Source organism: Mangifera indica, chromosome 1, assembly GCF_011075055.1.
Source record: "Mangifera indica cultivar Alphonso chromosome 1, CATAS_Mindica_2.1, whole genome shotgun sequence".
Classification (NCBI taxonomy): Eukaryota; Viridiplantae; Streptophyta; class Magnoliopsida; order Sapindales; family Anacardiaceae; genus Mangifera; species Mangifera indica.
The window spans coordinates 6,047,878-6,071,925 of record NC_058137.1 but is presented as its reverse complement, the minus strand read 5'-3'; the positions used below and the strand labels follow the sequence as shown (position 1 = coordinate 6,071,925).

Genomic DNA, 24,048 nt, shown 5'->3' with positions numbered 1-24,048 from the left:
AATTTTAACTGCTCATAGGTGGGTATTTGATATTATCAAAGTTAATGGGGGGAAACTTGAGAATGTAACATATCTTGAGTGGGAAATAGTCCTTTGGCCTTTAAATAATTTGTAACCATGATTTTGAAACTCAAATTGGTTGGTTCAATATATCAAATGGAGACTCGAGGACAAACCCAATCCAAATTGATCCCAACTTTTCAAATTGGGATCATAGTTAAACTGTCTAAACTATCTCAAATTCTGATTCGATCATCGATTCACTTTGATTAAACTATATTATAATATTATTATTTTTTAATACAACAACAATCAGTTTGACTATTATGGCAACGATCAACTGATTATGAGAGGAAAAAATGTATATTTTTAAAAATTAATTAATTGAAAAAAAAATGTAAGATTTTATTATTATTATTTTTTAATAGTAATATTAAATATAAATTTGTGCACATATAATAATTTATTATTATATAATTAAATATTATTTTATTTTTATTTTAAAATTAATATTTATGATCTAATTTATGTTAATTATTTATATATATATATATATATATTTTTTTTTTACTTTTACCTTTAGGCTCGAACTATTCGGTCAGCCTGATCTTGAGTCCTGCATCTTGAGAACTCAACCCGATTTGGGCCCCGTTTGCCCCTCCTCTAAGTCTGGACTGGCCTGAGCCCGCCCCCTAGGACAGGTACAAGACCTGAGCTTTTTGCTGACCTCTAAGGTTGTGACAAAATTGAGGGAAAAAAATCCAAGTTTTAGGAGCTCTATGCTTCTATTTTCTTACAAGAATGGTACGGTTTGGAAAATTTTTGAAGCAAAAAAATGGGTAGTCAGAAACCATGTCGTTTACGTATTAAAACTGTAATTCGGAAAGAGTGAGTCTGTTACGAAATGTAAAGACACACCACTATGTAAGGTTCGTTGATTATGCAGTTTTAATTTTTACTTCTCTAATTTATTCTGTGTATACTACTTTTCTCCTTATTCTGGATTTTCTTTCTCTGGTTTGCTCTCTATCTTCATCATTATCTCCTCCTTTTTAGTTTAGTCCATATCAAAGAATGGTCTTGAACTTGCATTATACTTCTTGAATTTAATTTATAGGACTTGTAACTTGTGTCTGTTTGAGTTGATGATAAAGAATGATTTTCTTCTGAAAGTTTCGGAGTTTCTTATGTGAAGAAAACTGAGGTTCTGTAAACTTTGACGTTTGACATGTACTTTGAGAATCTTCATCACTGTAATATATTCATCCTTAGTAGCTAAAAAACATGAAAACTAAGGTTTGTTGATATTAAGCCAATAAAAACCCTTCATGACTATCATATAAATTACCTTAAAAAACTGCCCAACATCATAAAAAGTGTCATGAAATAAAATAAAAGTTAAATGTGCAACTTAATCTAGCTTCAAGGGTTATGTTTATGTGAGACGACCAAGCAGATAAAATATTCTGGGGCATAATGAAAATGGAACTCTGAACGCTAAACAATTGACAGGTTTCAGGACATGACTGGCTGCTTTTGCAGAGACACCCTTATATTTTTCAAGGTCATCCTTTTCTCCACCCTCGAATATAAGAAGCTGGTATTCTAATTCAAGCAACTTTCATTCTCCCTTTTGAGCAGAGATTTTTGGTAAAAGAAGCAATTCCTCAAGAGAATTGCTTCAATGTGATCGATAAAAATCAATTCTTATGAAATCTCTGTGGTTTTGTTGCCTGCTTTTACTTCACAAGTGACAACCAACTCCTTTTAACACCGTCTGTTTTCAGTCTAAAAGCTAATTGCATCACGAGTTGATTGTTTCCTCTGTTTGCAGCATTGAATTTGTTTCCGACATTAGTCTTTACACAACTAAATTTAGAACTGCAATGTTATGGAAGAATTTCTTGAATTGCTATAAACTTCGCTTATTTTCCGACTGATGTCAAATAATTAATTCTCTAGTTTTATTTGCATGACTGCAGATGATTCCAGAAAAGCCTGCTACAAAAGTCTGGAGTGAACTTTCTAGTGTTACTAAACTGAGAGTTCCTGATGGCCTTGTTTGGGAAGTGGGGTTCACAAAATATGCAACAAAGACTTGGCTGACTAGTTCGAAGAAAACCATTCAATCAGTATCTGGTATTTTGTGGTCTTCAAATAAGTGAAAAATTCAACGTTTCATGTTCTTATATTTGATACAACAGCTTACGAGATTCAGTATTCATATAATGGTGGAGAACCAGGTAATACAGCAAGGCCATCTACTGCTTCAATTTGGAGGTCAAAGTTTAAGCAAGGTCATGAGCCACAAAGCAAGAAGAGTAAAATGGAAGAGCTGATGGAGAGAAATGAGTCAACACAAGACACGAATTTTTGAATTTACTTGACGACAAGCGAATCTATTTTACTGAAAATGTAGACCTTATGATTCGGCAGAAGGGAAAAAAAGGGCAATCAACATTGCCAGATTGCTTAAAAGCTTGCAGTCTAGTTCCCTCAGTAAATGACACAGATAACTTTTTGAAAACATATTAGTATTATCAGTTTGATTTAAACATTGGAATTCAAACCTCTGTAAGAGCATTAACACACAATGGACCAACAAAGTTATCCTGAATATAGCCTCATGTTTTGACGGGTCTTAAACTCTAACAAATAAACTTTAATTTAGGATTTGACTCTGAATATGTACAAGAACATTCACATTTTAGTCTGAAGGGTACTAATTGGAGATAACGCCCCCTCAGTTGGACCATTGCATCTCTCGGTTGGGTTAATTACCCCCTACCAACATAACAATTTCCCAGTCCAAAGACTCATTATATTCTGTAAGAATGAAACCTATGGTCTAATATCAACTTCACGATTGTCCAATCATGCTCTTGTAATATAAAAATTCAATTGCTAAAGCACTTGGCAATAATTTAGCACATGAGCAATATCACATCATTGAAGGTAAACAATGAATAATCATGATGAACTAGACATTGAAATCTGGAGAACTATCGGCATGCCTGTTTATCAACACAATAAGTTCTATAAAGGAAAATTCAAAGCCAATTGATCTTTGGTATAGAGTTAGTAGTTCTTTACCTAGCATATTTCATAGTAACATAAAATTCTTTAAGAAGTCATCAGTCATATTACCGAAGGGCTTCTTCACTTATTGGGATATTTGATTATCTTCTGTAAAATCACAGTCCTGGCCCTTCTTATATCACGGCTACACTTATCAGCATGATCACATAAAAGCTCAATAGTTTCCATGAAAACTTCCAACTTCTTCTTGATCTCATCAATGGCAAGCTTCACGAAATCTTCTTCTCTGAGAGCGAAATCTGCATTGTTCAATAATGACTCCATCTCAATTTCCAATTTGTTAACAAGTATCCGTATATGATCCATGTCCTTGATTTTAATGAAAGTGCCAATCTCCATTGAACTAATTAAATCCTTCTGCCCTTTCATCGCACACTCATAGCCCTTCCAGAAAGAGTTACACCATTTCCCCACTGAACCAATTGGAACAGTCAATGCACCAGCCAAAGCTGCGACCAAAGGAGGAGCAGCAATGGCAGCTGCCACCACTGAAAATATCAATACAGACACAAATACAGAAACAAACAACACATTTGACACCATCCTCCATGTTTTCATGGATTTCAGTTTCTTATCGAGCTTTCTTTTTCTTCCCAGCAATTTCTGTAACATAGACACCTGCTGCTTGTACACTAACTGAAACAATGTAAAGAACTCTTCTGAGAATGGATCCCCAGCTTCCTTAAATTTCTTTAATTCCTCCAATGTCTTGACATACCTTTTCTCATCATCCCCATCCTGTAATTCCATTTCTTCCTCAAACAGCTTAACAGCAAGCTTAATAATTAATTGGCTGTTTCGAGCACGCTTTAGGCAATTCTCAAAAACAGTGCAAAAATCTAAGATTTGGATGCTACTATCCAAGTACTCTTCAACCAAATCAAATAATGCTTTATTATTCCATATATCTCTCTTGCATTCTAGAATTACTTTGGCCACTTCTTGGTTCATTTCAAGAAGAGATCCGATGACCTCTTTGAGAGTGTCAAATGACAATGAGCGAACCTCAACATCAGTAGAAAGTGTGCAGATAACCCGGCTAGTATGTTCATGAATGCCATTGTCAAAGGATTGTAAGTCAGGATCAAGTGTACAAGCGGTCTCATATGAGCTAAGCTCAGCTGAGAATTGGGAATCAATGTTCATTTCGAAGGGTGGTGCCGTTGTATCACTACCTTTCTTCTTGCTGGATTGACATCCCATCACGCTGATCCAATTGATTACAGAGGAAAAACTCAGAATTGTATTTCGAAAACTTATTATTACAGCTTTACTTTGAAAAAGAATCGATATATAAGCTTGGTTTACTGGATTTCTAACCCAAAAAAAAAAACCAGAAAGCTAAGATCTTGAGAACCGAAACGGCGATCCCTTGGTTTGACTAAGATGAGAAAGATATATATGATAGAGATAGAGTAAAGATCCCAAAACTAAGCGGAACCAAATAGCATCAATCACTTTTCTAAGAAATCGAGTCAAACTTAGATGCAAATGAAAAACCCAAAATCAATATGTAAACTTTTACTGAGAGAAATTTCGTTGAAGTTGAAAGTACCTGAATTTCAGCCGAAATGACTAAGATAAGATGCCTTTAATCTCACTTAAATCTCCAAGAAGCTCAAATATGAGTTAAACCCAACAGCCAAGGTCTCTTTCAGTATAAACGAAATGGGATAAGGCGGTTCATGATCATGAGATGACTTGCACGCATAGTAAAAGAGGAGAAAACAGAAGATGGGAAATCGTTAATATAGTGGAGTGTTGGTTTTTTGATCTAGTGAACCGAGTTTGAAGTTTCAATGACAATTGCAGACCAAGAAAAAGAAGAAATGTTGGTTGCAGTTCAAAGCGTAAACTCAGACCAAAAAGAAATGTTGTCTTCTTGCGTAGGAAGACCCGTAGATGCTTCTCCTGTTGACTTAATTTTCACTACAAAACCAAATATCTCATCCAGCAATTAATATCCATTTACATTTTTCCTCTTTTGATTTTTTTATTTTAAATTATAATGACTTGCACCATTACTTCAATTTAAAAAACATATTTTATCATATACATAGGCCTTTCTTCAAGTCATGAAGATTTGTAGGCTTTATCTTTTTCCTGGCAAATACATGGGCCATTTTTAGGCTTGCTTTCTTGCTAAGCCACAAGGGCCTTCCATAACAAGTTCAGTTAATCTTCCTGTTGTTCATTACACACTGACCAAGTATCATGACTAGTTGGTATGAAATTAAAAGTTCTAAAATATTTGAGTTCTGATAAAAGGCTTTGTCGTTTTAATTCTTACCTTCTAATTCTTTTCTCTTTTGTTAACCAACACTTTACTACAAATATTCTTTTTTTTTTCTAATTATAATTTCCTATGTTCTTTAGCACATGTGTCCTGCATCCTACTGCTCTGGAATTGGAAGGTGTTTTCATTGTTCAACATTCAATTGATAATGCTGTTAATAAGTTGCAATGATAGGGGGATATCTGTAAGGTTGTGAAGTTTATATGACTCTGGAGATAAGATAGCTAGTGGGTAATGAATACATGTTATTTCCCCGAAAAAAGAGAGAACGACAAGCCACGGCAATATTAAGGAAATTTCAACAGTACAATAAATCCATTGATGCAGCAGGGCAACCAAAGGATCAATTACTGTAGCAAGGCTGAAAGATTCCAATGTCTATAAATTATCCATTTTCTGTTCAAAAAATGCTCATGATTGACGCAAGGTCACCCATCATCTTAGATAATGCGTCTGGAAACACACAGAAATTTATTATCTACAACAAAATAGTTTAGAGCCAGAGTTATTAATATTGCAGCGTTCCCCAGAATTCGACATTCCCCCCATGGCATCCCATTTTCAATGCCATGAATTCCTGGGCCTGCTGCTCATCAGCAACTAAATTCTTCCAAGCATTCTTATCCATTCACCCAATGATTTGGTCAAGGCTATAAAAGACTTTACAAAGCCAATCCATGATGATAGATAAGAAAGTTAATATCTAATATAACTTGTTTCAACTTTACAGTAATAGAATATATCCAAAAATCTTCATCACTAACACAGAATTCGCTGATATTCACTTTCTCCATATTTCATGTACTTGTTACTTTTCAAACACCACATGAGATGATTTACATTTTTCGAAATTTATCACTAATTTCAGTTTCCTTCCATCCAAAAAATCAGAGAGAACAGACAATAAGCAATTGCCCTAGAGCAAGTCCTCAAAGACCCTTTCTCCACAGGCAAGCTTCATCATCTCTGGCACAAATATCTTCCTTCCAGCAGCAGATAGAATGGTTACAACATATATCTATGAAACAATGGTATAAACCAGATCAATTTGAACTAGCACGGTCTGTATATCCGCAATCCTGTGGACTCTTTGATTGAACATGCATAGTTGTGAGTTATCAATTGGATTCACAGAGGTAAGGATTTACACAATAACAAAACCCAAGAAACTAAAATGTGCAGGTGCACTATCACTTGAGGAATACTAACTAAAACTTTGAAACACCAATATTCTGGAAGAAAAACAATATGGTAAAATCATCAAGAATTTTTGACAGCAAAGCCAGCCTACAAAATATGATAGACATAAACTAGTAGATAGGATTCCCAAGAAACAACTGTTGAGAAACAGTTAGAAGAAATGACGATCATATATTCAAATAATAGCATTTAAGAACCGAAAAAGGGTCTATGGAGATTAACAATCAACTTCAAATTTGAAAGGGCAATTAATCAGAAATCTCACAGTAGATGAACCAATATACTTGTATGATTCAACCGAAGACTGCTTAAAAATTGAAAATGTATGAGTGACTTTATGTTTATTACTGCAGAAGAAAGTAGATTTGACATTAAAAGCTCACCTGCAAGTCTGTAAGGATGCAGTACGCTTAAATTACTTGTTTACAGGAATCGCCAGATTGATCTAAACATACAAATCAATTTTGCCTATTAGCAATATAATTAGCCAGAGCAATCAAAGGAGCGGCTTTCTCCTGATCAAATCCAGACAATTGTTGTTGAGCATCTTTATGCAATTTGTCAGCTAATTCCCTTGATTTTTCAATCCCCAGCAACTTAGGATAAGTGACTTTATCAGCCACCAAATCCTTACCAGCAGTCTTTCCAAGTTCCTGAGATGATTTGGTCACATCAAGAATATCATCAACCACCTGAAACAACAACCCAATACACCGAGCAAAAGTTCTCAGCTTTTCAACTTCATCATCACTTCCACCTCCCAATATTGCTCCAAGAACCACTGCTGCTTCCAATAATGCAGCTGTCTTATGTTGATGAATAAATTCAAGATGATCTAAACCCACTTCTTTTAAACCTTCAGAGTTTAAATCCACAACTTGACCAGCAACAAGACCCTCAGAACCAATTGATTTCGCTAATTCTCCAACTACTTTAACTACCCTCGAAGGCGGAATGCCAACAGTAGAAACAGCCATGTGTTCAAATGCAAAAGCAAGCAGTGCATCTCCGGCTAAAACTGCGACATCTTCTCCGAAAACTTTGTGGTTTGTGGGTTTGCCACGACGAAGGTCATCATTATCCATACAAGGTAAATCATCATGAATTAAGGACATGGTGTGAATCATTTCAATAGCACAAGCAGCCGGCATGGCTATCGACTCATTCCCCCCAACCAATTCACAAGCAGCGATGCAGAGCACTGGTCTCACGCGCTTGCCGGCGGCTATTAGAGAATACCTCATAGCTTCGTGGATTTTTGGGGGGTCACGAATTGAAACGGCAGCGTCAAGCGCCTGGTTAACAGAATTGGCTTTCTGAAGCATATAAGACTTGAAATCGAAAACGGGTTTCGGGTTTTCTTCTTCTTCTTGAAGAGTTTCTTGTTTAGTGAGAACAGCTGAGACTGAAAGGAATCTGTTTAGTCTTGGCACGACAAAGGGCATGGGTAGGCGTCTCAATTTTGGAGATGCAACTGGTATCTTTTTAAATGGATGAAATTTTGATCTGGCTGTAAGATTGAATATGGTATAGCCATGAACCAAAGTGCCAAGATTCACAGAAGACATGGCGGCAAGAAAAGAAAGCTATAGTGATGAAGATTAAGAGAATCTGGTAAACTGAAAAGCCTTCTATCTTGATTCCAGAGCGATGAATGGATTTCCTAAATTCAGACAAGTTGCCAAAATATTGTAGGACGGAATTAACTTATTCGCAGTTTCGACAAGAATTTTATCTTTTTCTCTTTTTGTGAAATCAGAAACGAAAGGGGAGACCTGGGTCTGGCCGTCTGGGTGGCTGCTTAGAGATAGAGATATAGATAGAGATAGAGATAGCGTGTGTGCGTGTGAAATACTGGTGCTCTTAATATTGATTGGCTGGGGCCGACGACGACTCTTCTCCACTGTAATTTCAATAAATCACTAAAAAAATTCAGATCTTACACTTTCAAAATTGCCATTTTTGTAGTGCTTTGGCAAAGTACCGTTTCCAATCCCTTTGGATGAAAAAGACGATTTCCCATCCTTATGTTAATAAAATCTATTAATTTATCTTATAAAATTGGTAAAATTTTTGTATTTATTGAAGCTCAAGGATAGCTTGCTTCTCTAAACATACTTGATAAAAAACTAATAACGTAGAATAATAACACAAAAAATAAAGAGAATAACATTAAAAACGTACAAAAACAATATCAAAAGTTAGAGGATAATACGAAAATACAACATAAAATGTTAACAATAGAGAAACAGTGCTGAGAAATAGAAGTTTTATTTTATTTTATTTATTTGAATATGATTTCGTGCTTTAAACGTTGTAATTTGTAAACCTTCATTTAGAAGTTTTCTTTTTATTATGTTTTTGTTTCCTAGATGATATAATGTATTCATAACAACTTTGTCATTGTTTTGAAGCATTGATCCTTTACAGTTTGAGGCAACCTTTTGTAAGTTTTTTCATTGTGCATGATGCACTATAAAGCTTGCAACAAGGGGTTGAACGATTCCTTGGTTGTTGTAGCTTAAATAGACCTAGGGTTATTAATTTTTATATTTTACGATGCTCCAACTTGGTATCAAATTGCATTCATCGAAATAAAAGTTGGGTTTTAACTGTTCTACGATTCAACTTAGAAAAAATCTCTTTAAAGATTTTAATTACTAAGATTTAAGCATCGAACAAAGATTTGAGTAATTTTTTTTCTCCAAGTCTTAACTTTGTCTTCTGAGTTGTTCATCATTTGCCAAGATAAATCATGACATATTACTTGTCATAGATATCACTGAGCTGAACCTAACTGATTCTTGCAACATAACATTCCCTAACTACTAGGATGACTTGATGAGCTTTGACATCTCAGTTAAACCTAATGTCATGACTTGCAAGTAGTTTCTTGTGCCCCTTACTCTGGTTTCTACTCAAACAAGTACATGTACATTTTACATTGAACTTTTAGTTCCTACAATTTCCCTATTCTATAGAGAGCAAGGTTTCTCTTCTCTCTCAAAGTTCCTACAATCTATCCACATGATGTGCCAAGGGTTAAGTGCAAGACCAAGGTTGACCATTCCAACCTTGAATATTTTTTTGGTACTTTAAATGTTTTCATCAAACTTTGAGGTCTTTCGTCCCAATATTGTCTTGGAAGGAAATGTTTGCCTCAAATGTCTTATGAGAAAATTGGAAACTTGTGGTCAATATTAATAACAATCATTGTGTTGATATGAAAATTCAAATTTTATTGTTTAAAATATTTTGGTTTTGTATGCAGAAACCAAACTATGGGGATCCTCTTAACCATGAGGCTATTAATTTGTGCTTCTAGCAAATGTAAGAATGGCAATGAAAGGTAGGTATATTGGGGATGAATATTTCGAAACATGTATGTAGATGCAACTTGAAAGGTTGGGTGAAGAGGAATGATGCAAAGAACATTGTACATATTGGAGAAGACATTAATCAAACCATGTATTAAGAAAGGGAGAAAGGTGAAAAGTTTTACCTACTTCTTTACTTCTATATGGATATAGGATGATAGAATGAGTCTCCCACTTGCAAGATCTCCAAAGAAAGTTCACCACCAAGCCAAAAGACCATCCTTGTTGTGAGGTAGAGACAAGGGAGAGAGCTTTGCAATTTTAGTAAGAGAATTTTAATTTAAAATAGACTAACTATATTTAGAATGAACTAACTTCATTCTTTTATAATGGTAGTTAGTTTTAATTTCTAAAACTCTACTTTTAGCCACCATAATGTTGTTTTAAAGATTTGCCATGCATATATATCTATTATATACTTTGGTCATATTAATTTTATCTCACTAACATCTTAACTTTTAAGATGTCACTTTTGCACTTATATAACATTTTATATGATTTTTATTATCCTTCTTCAGAAGGTTATAGTCAACCTCGGTGTAATACCCTTAGGTACATTTCAGGGTTATTTATGTCTTTTGGCTCTATTTTGATACATTTCTAGTCTTAAATATATATGTTCAAATATGTATGTGTGTGTGTGTGTATAAAAGATAAGCCAAAACCAAATATGTGTGTGTGTGTGTGTGTATATATATATATATATATATATATATATAAAGGGATAAAAGACAAAATTTATGCATTTTTCATCTTCCTCTCTCGTCCCTTCCAGAAACTCAGCCTTCTTCATGCTTTTGCTTTGTTTTTGAAAAAAATGGGATGATTTGAAAGGGTTTTGGAAGACAAATAAGGAAAGAAAATTAGAGAAAACACTTTAGAGGCCTTAGTAACCAAAAAATCTCATTCTTTTCTCTTTATCTATGTTTATATATATTGGAGTATGTTATATGAATATGTTAGTGTGCTTTGATATTGACTTAAGGTGGCCCTTGGTGAGAAAACAAGTAAGGCAAAGAGGAGGGAGCAAGCTTGACAAGTGTTAGCTTGAAGCAAGGTAAGTGGAATCATTTTTGGTCTCCCCTAAGTTTGTTAAATAAACTCTATGTTTCATATTTTATGTCTTTGGTTCCTTTGTTTTATGTTATAAATGATGATTTTGAGATTAAGAAATGTTGTTTTGCTATTTAGGGTATCTATGTGCGTAATTTTGTTCATGACAAAAGTTAAAAAATATTTACAGTTTTACCACTGATTTTATCTCACATTTTGACTGTTTTATATGATGAATTATGAATGTTATAGTTTGTATGATTTGCAGAGTATTTGGATTGTTAAATTGCTTGAACAAAAAAACTGTTCTACCAAATGAACATTAATTACAGTTTTTAAAAAGAAAGAGAGAAAGAAAGCTCATTTTGACTGTCTTATGTGATAAATCATGAGTGTTGTTATAACTTGTTGAAAAACTTTTTAAATATTTTTTTCAACGATATATAGTTTGTATGATTTGGAGACCGTTTGAATCGTTAACTTGCTTGAACAAAAAAACTATCCTATCAAATAAGCAATGATTATAGTTTCTGGAAAGAAAGAAAGGGAAGAGAGAAAGAAAAAGAAGAAAAAAATGAGAAAAGAAAAGAAAGACAAGAAAGAAAGGAAATTTGGGGTTTAATATTCAGGGGTCGTCCCGAGAGTATAGTCTGGTGGGTTATGGATACTCAATAGTATCCTATGTGCATAAAGAGAAAGAAAAGGCCCAAGCACAAGTTTTAGTTTTAGATGGAAGCAAAACCAATGAGAGATAATGCATGCAGTCTATGAATTATAAGGGGGCATTTTACGTTACACTACTTGCAGTAGGGTACATCCGCAGTAAAACACGTCCATAACAAGACATAGACCTGCAGTAGGGTTAACTCATAGTAAAACATGCTTGTAGTAGAGCACAATTCAAATTTCGAGATGGTCTAGTGAAAAAAAGAAAGAGAGCTCAAGCCTAAAAAAGTGTCAAATCCCTATAGTCAACTTTCAGAAAGTATCAGATAAATACCAAATGGGACAAAGTGTGACCCAAATAATAAAAGATAAGTCAGATTATTCTCTCGATTCCCTAAGAGGGTTATTACATAAGATTGAGTCTCGTGAGTGATTAAGAATAGGAAGATAGATAGTATACTTATTTCTTTCCCTTTTACTGAGTGCCCTCACTTCCTTTATTTTCATAATTGCAGGTATAAGTGATCTAGGTAGTTATGAGGCAGGGTCAAGTTAACGAAAGGATAGATCCAGGTTGGAGTAGGTTATCTATAGTTTATATTACATGCGTATGATATTGTTGACTTTTAGCCTTATTCAAATATAGTTATCAGATAGTTGTACAGTTGTATCTAGAGGGATGTACATGATTACTCCATGATCTCTGATGTTTTCAGATAAGTTTTCATATGTGATATATACATCTTTTGTTCGCTTCCGAATTTTTAATTTTCACAAAACAATTTCTAGATGCTTTTAGTGACGAGTTCATTTTAAAGGTTTTTTTTTTTTTAAATAGATGCTCTAGATATTAATTAGTAATATTTTTTCTCCAAAGAGTAATACTTTTGGAGAGGGATGTTACACTTGGATAACTTATTCTCCCTCTCGACAACTTGGTTTATTGGTGTGACCTTTTTAAGTTCACCGTAGCATGGTTATGAGTCATTTTTTCAAATAATCTAAAAGTATATCTGAAAACTCAATGATTATAGTAAATATCAAGCAATGTGTCATAACACCTAAACCACGATAAAAAAATACTCCACTAAACCTAATATCTTCGATCATATATTCTGTGTAGGTAATATCTTTCCATTGTCTAACCTAGATCGATTTCGAACTTATGGATCATCAAAACCTTGATTTTGATTCTTTACAAATCATCGATTGAAATATTCATAATACATTATAATGAATATCTTTCATATGACTTATATTATACTCTAATAAGATATTTCAATTTCAAATATTTATTAACATTCACTTAGAAACTTATATTCAAATAGAATCAATGGATATTCAAAACTCAATATTTTTCAACTCAACAGATCTCATCTTGATTATTATTCGTCTTCATATACGAATAAAACATGACCAATATGGTTTTTCATACAAGATGCGGTTAATCTTGTATTTATACTCCACATGATTCATGCATATCCATATTAATTCCAACCATGATGTCTTTAGTAAAAGATTACTTTGTACACTAGTATGATCATACGATAAGTCATTAACTACGATTTAATTATCATGTGACTTATCATTATTGGTCACGTTCAAAAAACAATTCTTTAACTATTAATTCATACTAATACCCTAATAACATGACCATCATCATTACTCGCATTAATATCATCTCATGACATTCAACAGAGGTATTTAGTATGTCTACTATGTGATATAATTGTCCAACTTATATCATATTCGTAGAGAACAATTCGATGATTTAGTTTATATATTAAGTGAGTCATTTGGATATTTTACATACATATTTTATATTATCACAAATAAAGAAAGCAACTTATGTATATGAACAAAAGAACTACTTCTTTATTAATAAATCATTATAAGGTTATGTATAAGATAAAATCCCCTAAAATTGATAATATGAATGGTTCCTAGAGCATACACAAACACAACTCACACTTGCACTAGAGTCATTCGTTATTATGTTGTATAGTTATCTTCTCAAGATGTTAGTCCAACTGTTTCAGTGTCATTGCCTTAGTCAGTGGGTTTGCAATATTCTCTATTGAAAATATCTTATGTATTATTATCTCTCTATTTCTAATGAATTCTTTCAAAATATGATACTTTCGTTGAATGTGTTTAGACTTCTGATGCACATTTGGTTCTTTTGCTTTTGCAATCACATCGATATTATCACAAAATATGATTATTAGATAAGTCATGTCTGAAACCACACCAAGTTTAGATACAAACTTGCACATCCATACAGCCTTTTTTACCCCTTTTTAATTGACAATATATTCAATTTCTGTAGTAGAGTTAATTATGGTTGATTGTTTGAAACTCTTTCAACTAATCACACCATCAGTACAAATAAAAATAAATCTTGACATAAACTTTCTATCGTCAACATCTGATTGAAAATCAGAGTTTGAGTATCTTTTAATGTTTAACTCTAAACACTCATAACTTAGAACAAGATCCTTAGTTCTTTTTAAGTACTTGAGGATAGATTTCACAATTGACCACTGTTTTTTCCCTTGGATTAGCTTGATATTTGCTCGTAATACTTACAACAAATGTTACATTAGGTCTTGTGCATAGCATTACGTATATGAGTCTACCTATAGTCGAAGCATAAGGCATACTACGCATCCATTATCGTTATTTATCAGTCTTTGGACTCATATCTTTATAAAGATGAAAACTATGAGTGAAAGGCAAAAGTTCTCTTTTTGAGTTTTTCATACTGAACCTTTTCAATAATTTTTCTATATACAATTTTTGAGATAATTTAATTATATTTTTCGTTCTATCTATACAGATACGAATTTCAAAGTCATAAGTCACATCTCATAAGTCTTTCATTAAGAAGGTTTTAGACAAACAGATTTTGATCTCATTCATCATACCAATGTCATTACATATTAGTAGTATGTCATCTACATACAATGTAAGAAATGTAATGACATGATTCCTAACCCATTTGTAAACATAGGGTTCATCCGAATTATTTTCGAAATCAAAAGATTTGATTGTTTCATCTAATCAAATGTTTCAGCTTTTGGAAGTTTGCTTCACTTCATAAATAGATCGATACAACTTTCATATCTTATGTCTTTCAGAAGCGAATACAAAACCTATGGATTGTTTTATATATATGTTTTCCTTAGTAAATCTATTGAAAAACGTGGTTTTAATATCCATCTATCAAATTTCATAATCATGGTACGCTATGATAGCTATTATTATTTGGATGGATTTAATAATAACCATGAGCAAAAGTGTTTTCTCATAATTCAACCTTTGTTTCTAAATATAACCCTCCATTACTAGTTGAACTTTCTAAGTCTCTTCCTCTCTATCTTTGTCAATCTTTCTCTTGAAAACCTATTTATAGCCAATAGGAACAATTTCTTCCAGTGGATTAACAAGTGTCCATATTTGATTAACATGCATTAATTCTATTTCATAATTCATTGCTTTTAGCCATCTACTTGAATCAATATCCAATATAGTTTTATCATAGTTTTTAGGATCATCACTATGATTTATTTCTCCCACTAAATAGGATTCAAAATCTTGCTCATAGAGAAATTCATATCTTTCTGGAGGTCTAGATACCCTAAAAGATCTTCATGTTAGAACCCTCGTTTTTAATACTGAGATTTGCTAAGTGGACAGTCTAATCTCAGTAATGTTGGTTTGAGGCTGTTTGGACTTTTCCTTAGGCTCAATAATTTTTTATGGTTCATCTTCTTCGAAGAACTTTTTCTCGAAAAATTGTACATTTTTACTAACTATTATTCTTTGATCGATTAAAAAGTAAAAATAACATCTCAACTATTTTTAAGATATCTTACAAACTGACCCTTCTCTAATCTAACATCTAACTTATCTAATTTAATTACTTTGACATAAGTTGGACATCCCCAAATATTTATATAATTGATATTTGAGCTTTTGGAATATCATAACTCATATGGTGTTTTCTGGATCAATTTTGATGGTACCCGATTCAAGATATGCATAGTGGTTTGGAAGGCATATCTCTACAATGGCAACCATAAGTCTATAAAGCTTACCATTAATTGTATCATATCTAATAGAGTACGATTCCTCTTTTCAGATAAACCATTATGCTGAGGTGTATATGGAGAAGTCATTTGGGAAATTATTCAATTGTTTTTTAAGAATTCCTAAAACTTTGTACTTAGGTATTCTCCTCCACAATCTAATTGTAAAATTTTAATACTCTTTCAAATTTGTTTTTCTACTTCATTCTTGAATTCTATAAACTTTTCAAATGATTCTTATTTGTATTTCATTAAATACAGATACTTATACCGAGAATAATCATCAGTTAAGTTAATGAAGTAATGACAGTCTTCTCTAGCCATATTATTAAATAGTCCACATACATATGTATATACTAACTCTAGTAATTCTTTGACACGTTCTCTTTTACTCTTAAAGGGAGATTTGGTCAGTTTTTCTTATAAGCATGATTCACATGTTAGATAGGGTTTAGAACCTAATGAACTTAAAAGCTCACTTTCTCCAAGTTAAATCATTTTCTTTCTCCAATGTGACCTAATCTATGATGCCATAGAACCTTAGGGGTTTGTTTCACTTTGAATTCTTTTATTAATAACAGAATTTATTATATGATAATCATTCAATTTCAATACATACAAACCATTTATATTTACAGCTTTACCCACTACAATATTTTCAAAAAATATCAAACATTCATCTTTATTAAACTGAATATTGTAACCAAGTTTACATAAAGCAGAATTGGAAATGATATTTCTAGTGGATTTTACAAAATATAAAATTTTGTACTATTTGAAAACATATCCTAATGGTAGTCTGATGTGGCAAGTCTCCATGGTCTCGGTTACAACTCTTACCCCATTTGCCATTTTCAAACAATCTTACCTTTTGACAAAAAGAACTATTTTGCAATGCCTGCATATGAGATGTAGCTATAAAATCTCTAATTCATGAATGATTATCTAAATCTAAACTTAATTTGAATTTAATAACTTGATAGTGGATTATACTTGTTTTATTCTTTTTAAGACTATCTAGGGTTAGAGGACAGTTCCTCTTCCAATGTCTATCTTGCTGACAATGGAAACATTTTCCTTTCGCTTTTGTTGTCTCCGCCTTGGTGGCACTCTTCTTGAAATTTCTCTTTCTCAGTCTAACAATTGGACTCTTTTTTTGTTGCTTTTTAGACCTTTTATTGGCCTTACTTGTATAAGCTAGATAAACATCAACATGTCTCAAATTTTTCTTCTCGTGCTTGTAAAATTCCTACAGCTCATTCAACAACTCAGGAAGCGTTCACTCAGTTTGGTTGAGATTGTAAATAGTTATAAATGGTTTATAACTCGATGGGAAAGACTATAGAATCAAATTCACTTTGACGCGATCTGGTAAGACCACGTCCTATACATCTAATTGCCTAATTCCATTTATCATTTTTATGATATGATCATTAGGGGGCAATCCTTCCTTTTAATCTCATGCTAAGAGTAAAGCACATAGCTCGTACTCACTACTCTCGAGTTTTCATTGTAAAACTCTTGCAAAGCCACGAAGATGTCATACGCACTTGAAAAGTTTTCATGTTTGCTTTGGAGCTCTTTATTCATTGAGGCTAACATGTAGTCTCGAACTCTTCTATTATCCTTGATCCATGTCTCAAATATCATACATTTCTCATCAGAGGCATCTGGAGCTATATTGATATGAAATGGTGCTTTCAAGACATAGGCAATTTTTTTGAAGTCCAATACAATTCGAAGGTTTCTTAGTCAATCTTTGAAGTTTGGTCCAATCAAAATGTTATTATCCATGATCCTTAGGAGTAAGTTATTGGCCATTTTTTGGTTTTAATCACAATTTTTTATTAGTGTCTTATATATATGAATTTAAACCTTTTGTCACATAATCATATTAGCTCCTATATTTTATTCAAATCTCACACTCCCTTAGACAAGATTTAGAAATTCCGCTAGATAAAATTTCTATTGGAGAATTAAATTCTTATTAAATATAATTAACCTCACATAATAGAAATATTGGTTAATTAAATTTAATAAGTAGAAAACTCTTTCTATTTATATCTCTAAATAAGACTCGATATATTTTCATGTTCTTCACTCTAGAAACCTCACACAATAGAAATCTTAGTATCCTCGGCTAGTTAAATTTGAACCATCACACTTTCCCAAAATAGCTATTCCTATCATGTCCTCACATAATAAAAATTTTGATCATGATAAAAATACCCATCTAAGAACAAGATAAATTTAATTCCATGACATAAATCCTATATATCTCACATAATAGAAATCTTGAGATATTAAAATTTAATTATTCCATGATGGAAGAGATAGATTTAATAATTTTAATTAGAGAGATTTAGGTTTAACTTAATTTTAATTAAGTTCAATTAAGCATGACATAGACACATCTTATATATGCATAATTTAAAATATAGTGGGATAATCATAGGGTTTTCGAAATTATAATCTAATGGCAAACTATTCACATAAGTCTGTATCTTCATTCAGATCATTATCTAGATCACCTTTGGTTTCTCATCCAGTCGCTCCAATTACATTCGAAACTTAGACACGCAGGCCCGATAAAATAAAAATAAACTTAAATAAATAGGATGATGTTATTTAATACAAACTTCTTAATCAAAAGAATATTACAACTTAATTATTCAAATTTCGAAAAAAAAATTACACCCATGATCATCCCTTAATCATCCATCCAACCAACATTCACATTAACACTTAATATAAATTGTGAACTCATTCATAATCTATTAAACATTAATCCATAAAATATGATCTAATCAAAAACATAATTAACAACATGCAATGATTCAATAATTTAAGTATAAACGACATGATGTACATTATTCAAATATTCATTTTAGGTAACATTTACTTAACACTAGACTAAAACAACTTTAACATTTAATCAACATTAAATGTTAGTTGAACTTGTGCACTTTTATCAATTCAAACACTCAATCATATTAATGTAAGTTGATATTTGTACATAATCTTTCATTCAACTAATGTACCTAATCACATTAATGCAAGTTAATTCTTGCACACAATATGACTTGTACATGATGAAATATTCATGGGTTGCATTTGAATATGCTTTTTTTTTTTTTTGCATGCATGTGCATTTTGACTTATAAAATGAACTTTTGAGTCATGAATGATGGATACGTATTATGGCAATGATGCATATGATGCAAAACATTCTGATTTTTTATGTATAGTACATGGAATACATTAATTAAGGGCATGCATGTATGGTATATTATGTAACTTTGGCTTAAAAATTAAAATTAAAGCTTGATGGATATGTTGTATGTGTCAGCTACATGTGTATATGTTATGCTTGGTGGATTTTTCTTGATGTTATTTTATGTATTGTACATGAAATACATGTATTACAAACATACAAGTATGATATATGCATTGAAAGGATTGATATATAATGATATGTTAATATATAAGCATATATGTCATGACTGACCTATAATAAAAATTCTGGATTTTTCAAGTTCTCATTTAGGCATGCTAAATGATGTTTTAATGTTGATTAAGACACTTGGGTGAAGATAATAATGTTACATATAATCTAAAAGGTTATGATGCACAGTAAAAGTATGTGCATGTTATTTTGAATGGTAATGGATGTGTTTGATATTGTTCACTTTAGTTGAATAAAAGATTGTGTACAAGAATCAGTTTGCATTAATGTGATTTGGTTTATTAATTGAATCAAAGATTATGTACAAGAATCAACTTGTATTAATGTGATTAGGTACATTAGTTGAATGAAAGATTGTGTGCAAAAATTAGCTTACATTTATATGATTAGATGAATTAGTTGAATGAAAGATTGTGTGCAAAATCAACTTGCACTTATGTGATTAGATGCATTAGTTGAATGAAAAATTGTGTGTAAGAATCAATTTGTATTTATGTGATTAGGTACATTAGTTAAATGAAACATTATGTGGGGATTAGATGCATTAGTTCAAAGAAAAATTGTGTGCAAAAATCAACTTACACTAATATGATTAGGTGTATTAGTTGAATGAAAAATTGTGTACAAGAATTAATTTGCATTAATATGATTAGGTGCATTAACTGAATGAAAAATTGCATACAAGAATTAACTTGCATTAATGTAATTAGGTGCATTAGTTGAATGAAAGATTGTGGGCAAAAATCAACTTGTATTTATGTGATTAGGTTCATTAGTTGAATGAAAAACTGTGTGTAAGAATCAACTTGCATTTATGTGATTAGGTATATTAGTTGAATAAAAAACTATGTGTAAGAATCAATATATATTTATGTGATTATATGCATTAGTTGAATGAAAGATTGTGTGCAAGAATAAACTTGCATTTATGTGATTAGGTGTATTAATTGAATAAAAGATTGTGTGCAAGAATTAATTCGTATTAATATGATTAGGTGCATTAGTTGAATGAAAAATTACGTGCAAGAATCGACTTGCATTAATGTGATTAGGTGCATTAGTTGAATGAAAGATTATGTGCAAAAATCAACTTGCATTTATGTGATTAAGTGAATTAGTTGAATGAAAGACTGTGTGTAAGAATCAACTTGCATTTATATGATTAGGTGCAATAGTTGAATGAAAGACTGTGTGTAAGAATCAATCTGTATTTATGTGATTAGGTGCATTAATTGAAAGAAAAATTGTGTGCAAAAATGAACTTGCATTTATGTGAATAGCTGCATTAGTTGAATAAAACATTGTGTGAGGATTATGTGCGTTAGTTGAATAAAAGATTGTGCATTAGTTGAATGAAAGATTGTGTGCAAGAATCAACTTACATTAATGTGATTAAGTACATTAATTGAATAAAAGATTATGTATAAAAATCAACTTGCATTAATGTGATTAGGTGCATTAGTTGAATGAAAGATTGCGTGCAAGAATCAACCTAATCACATAAATGCAAGTTGATTCTTACATATAATATTTCATTCAACTAATGTACCAAATTACATTAATGCAAGTTAATTCTTACACATAATCTTTTATTCAACTAATGCATTTAATCACATAAATGCAAGTTGATTCTTGCACACAATTTTTCATTCAACTAATGCACCTAATCACATTAATGCAAGTTGATTCCTGCATACAATCTTTATTCAACTAATACACACAATCACATTAATGTAAATTGATTTTTGCACACAATCTTTCAATCAATTAATGCACCTAATCCCAACACAACTTTTTATCCAAGTAATGAAACTAATCACATTAATACAAGTTAATTCTTGCACACAATCTTTCATTCAACTAATATACCTAATCACATAAATGCATATTGATTCTTGCAAATAATCTTTCATTCAACTAATGCATCTAATCACATTAATACAAATTGATTCTTGCACATAACTTTTCATTCAACTAATTCACATAATCACATTAATGAAAGTTGATTCTTGTACACAATCTTTCATTCAACTAATGCACTAATCACATTAATGCAAGTTGATTCTTGCACACAATCTTTCATTTAACTAATGCACTTAATCACATTAATGCAAGTTCATTCTTATACACAATCTTTCATTCAACTAATAAATCTAATCACATTAATACAAGTTGATTCTTGTATACAATCTTGTATTCAACTAAAGCGAACAAAATCATATACATCCATTATCATTCAAAACAACATCCACATACTTTCATTATGCATCATAAGCTTTTAGATTATATGTAATTACATTAATCACATACAACATAATCTTCACCCATATGTCTTAATCAACATTAAACATCATTTAGCATGTCCAAATAAGAACTTGAAAAATCCAGAATTTTTATTATAGACCATTCATGACATATATGCTTACTTATTAACATATCATCATATATCAATATTTTCAATGCATATACCATACTTGTATGTCTCTAATACATGTATTCCATGTACAATACATAAAATAACATCAAGAAAAATTCACCAAGCATATCATATACACATGTACCCAACACATGCAACATATCCATCAAGCTTCAAATTTAATTTTTAAGCCAAAGTTACATGATAAACCATACCTGCATGCCCCTAATTCATGTATTCCATGTACTATACATAAAAAAACATAAAAAATAAGAATGTTTTGTATCATATGCATCATTGTCATGACATGCATCCATCATTCATGACTCAAAAGTTCATTTTATAAGCCAAAATGCACATGCATGTTAAAAAAAAAAAAAAGCATATTCACAAGCAACCCATGAACCATGTACATGTCATATGTTACATGTTCTTCATCTTAAAATCAGTAGAACATGAAAATAAAAAGAAAACTCTAGCCAAGAGTTCAAGAAGAAGCAATGCGTGGAAAAATTGATTTCAAGGCAAAACTAGAATATGCATACATACATGTGATACCAATACATACTTTATGCATAATAAACATATTTTTTTATTTCAAAAGGAACATGCAAGGAGTTATAGTAGCTTTGATACCATTTTGAAAGGTTGGGTGAAGAGGAATGATGCAAAGAACATTATACATGTTAAAGAAGACATGAATCAAAACATGTATTAGGAAAGGGAGAAAGGTGAAAGATTTTACCTATTCATTTGCCTCCTATATGGATATAAGATAACGGAATGAGTCTCCCACTTGCAGGACCTCCAAAGAAAGTCCACCACCAAGCCAAAAGACCACCTTTGTTGTGAGGTAAAGAGATGGGAGAGAGTTTTGCAATTTTAGTGAGAGAATTTTACTTTAAAATGAGCTAACTATATCTAGAATGAACTAACTTCATTCTTTTATAATTTTGATTAGTTGTAGTTTCTAAAATTCTACTTTTGGCCCATCAAAATGTTGTTTTAAAGATTTGTCATACATATATATCTATTATATACTTTGGTCACATTAATTCTATCTCACTAACATTTTAACTTTTAAGATGTTACCTTTACACTCATATAACATTTTATATGATTTTTGTTATCTTTCAGAATGTGCTAGCCAACCTCAAATAATTAATTCTCCCTCTTGAAAGTTTGGTTTATTAGTGCAATCCTTTAGGTTCACTGTGACATAGTCGTGAGTCATTTTTTCAGACAATATGAAACTACATCTAAAAACTCAGTGATTATAGTAAACATCTAACAATGTGTCATAACCCGTAAACCACGATGAAAAAAATACTTCATCCAACTTAATATCTTCGATCGTACGTCTTGTGTATGTAACATCATTCCACCAATCCAAATCGATTTCAGACTCACAAATTATCAAAGCCCTAATTTTAATTATTTACGAATTGTCAATTAAAATATTCGAAATATGTCATAGCGAACATCCTTTGTATGACTTAATTATACTCTAACCAAAGATTTCGATGTTTAATATTTATCGATGTTCGTTTCAAAACTCCAATTCAGATCGAATAAGTGAATATTCAAAATCCAATATTTTCTAAGTCAACGGATCTCATCTTGATCATCATTCGTCTCCATATACAAACAACACATGACCAATATAGTTTCTCATACGAAATGCGGTTAACCCTGTATTCATACACCACAGGAATCACGTATATCTGTATCAGATCTGCCCATGATGTCTCAAGTCAAATAATTACTTTGTACACGTATATAATCATACAATAAGTGATTGACTATGATTTAATAACTATGTGACTTATTGTTATTAGTTACATTTGAAAAAGGATTTTTTAACTGTTAATTTATACTAATATCCTAATGATATGACCGTTATCATCACCAGCACTAATATCACCTTATGGCATTTAACGAAGACATTCAGTATGTCTACTATATGAAATAATTGTCCAACTTATATCACGTCTTTAAGGAATAATTCAATGATTCAGTTTATATAATAAGTAAGTCATCTATACATTTTACATACATACTTTATATTATCACATACAATGGAAACAACACATATATATGAATAAAAAAACAATTTTTTTATTAATAAATTATTATAAAGTTATATATAAGATAAAATATCCTGAAACTGATAACACATAATTTTTTGGGCATACAATAACACCAGTAACAAAAGAATAACAATGGCAGTAGGCTGGGTTATAACATTAATTTATCTTTGTTACAATATGAGGTGGCTTCCCGCATGAAGCTTTCCCACCCATGAAGAAAACGGCTGCATTTAGTAACCTTGGGTGACAAATGATTTTCATTGGCTATGCGCCCCCCTCCATACATAAATTGTT

The 24,048-nt window shown here is 31.7% G+C and overlaps 2 protein-coding genes across 2 annotated transcripts; both read right to left on the bottom strand.

Moving 5' to 3' along the window:
- Positions 1-2,949: 2,949 nt before the first annotated feature.
- LOC123195051 (UPF0496 protein At2g18630-like) lies at positions 2,950-5,046 on the bottom strand. The gene is made up of 2 exons (XM_044608630.1): positions 4,655-5,046; positions 2,950-4,306 (listed from the first exon to the last, which is right to left on the bottom strand). The coding sequence occupies exon 2, from the start codon at positions 4,300-4,302 to the stop codon at positions 3,160-3,162; it is 1,143 nt and encodes a 380-aa protein (XP_044464565.1). The 5' UTR covers positions 4,303-4,306; positions 4,655-5,046; the 3' UTR covers positions 2,950-3,159.
- Positions 5,047-6,073: 1,027 nt separating this feature from the next.
- LOC123226091 (geranylgeranyl pyrophosphate synthase, chloroplastic-like) lies at positions 6,074-8,429 on the bottom strand. Its single transcript, XM_044650571.1, has 2 exons — positions 6,979-8,429; positions 6,074-6,483 (listed from the first exon to the last, which is right to left on the bottom strand). The coding sequence occupies exon 1, from the start codon at positions 8,161-8,163 to the stop codon at positions 7,054-7,056; it is 1,110 nt and encodes a 369-aa protein (XP_044506506.1). The 5' UTR covers positions 8,164-8,429; the 3' UTR covers positions 6,074-6,483; positions 6,979-7,053.
- Between the last annotated feature and the right edge of the window lie 15,619 nt (positions 8,430-24,048).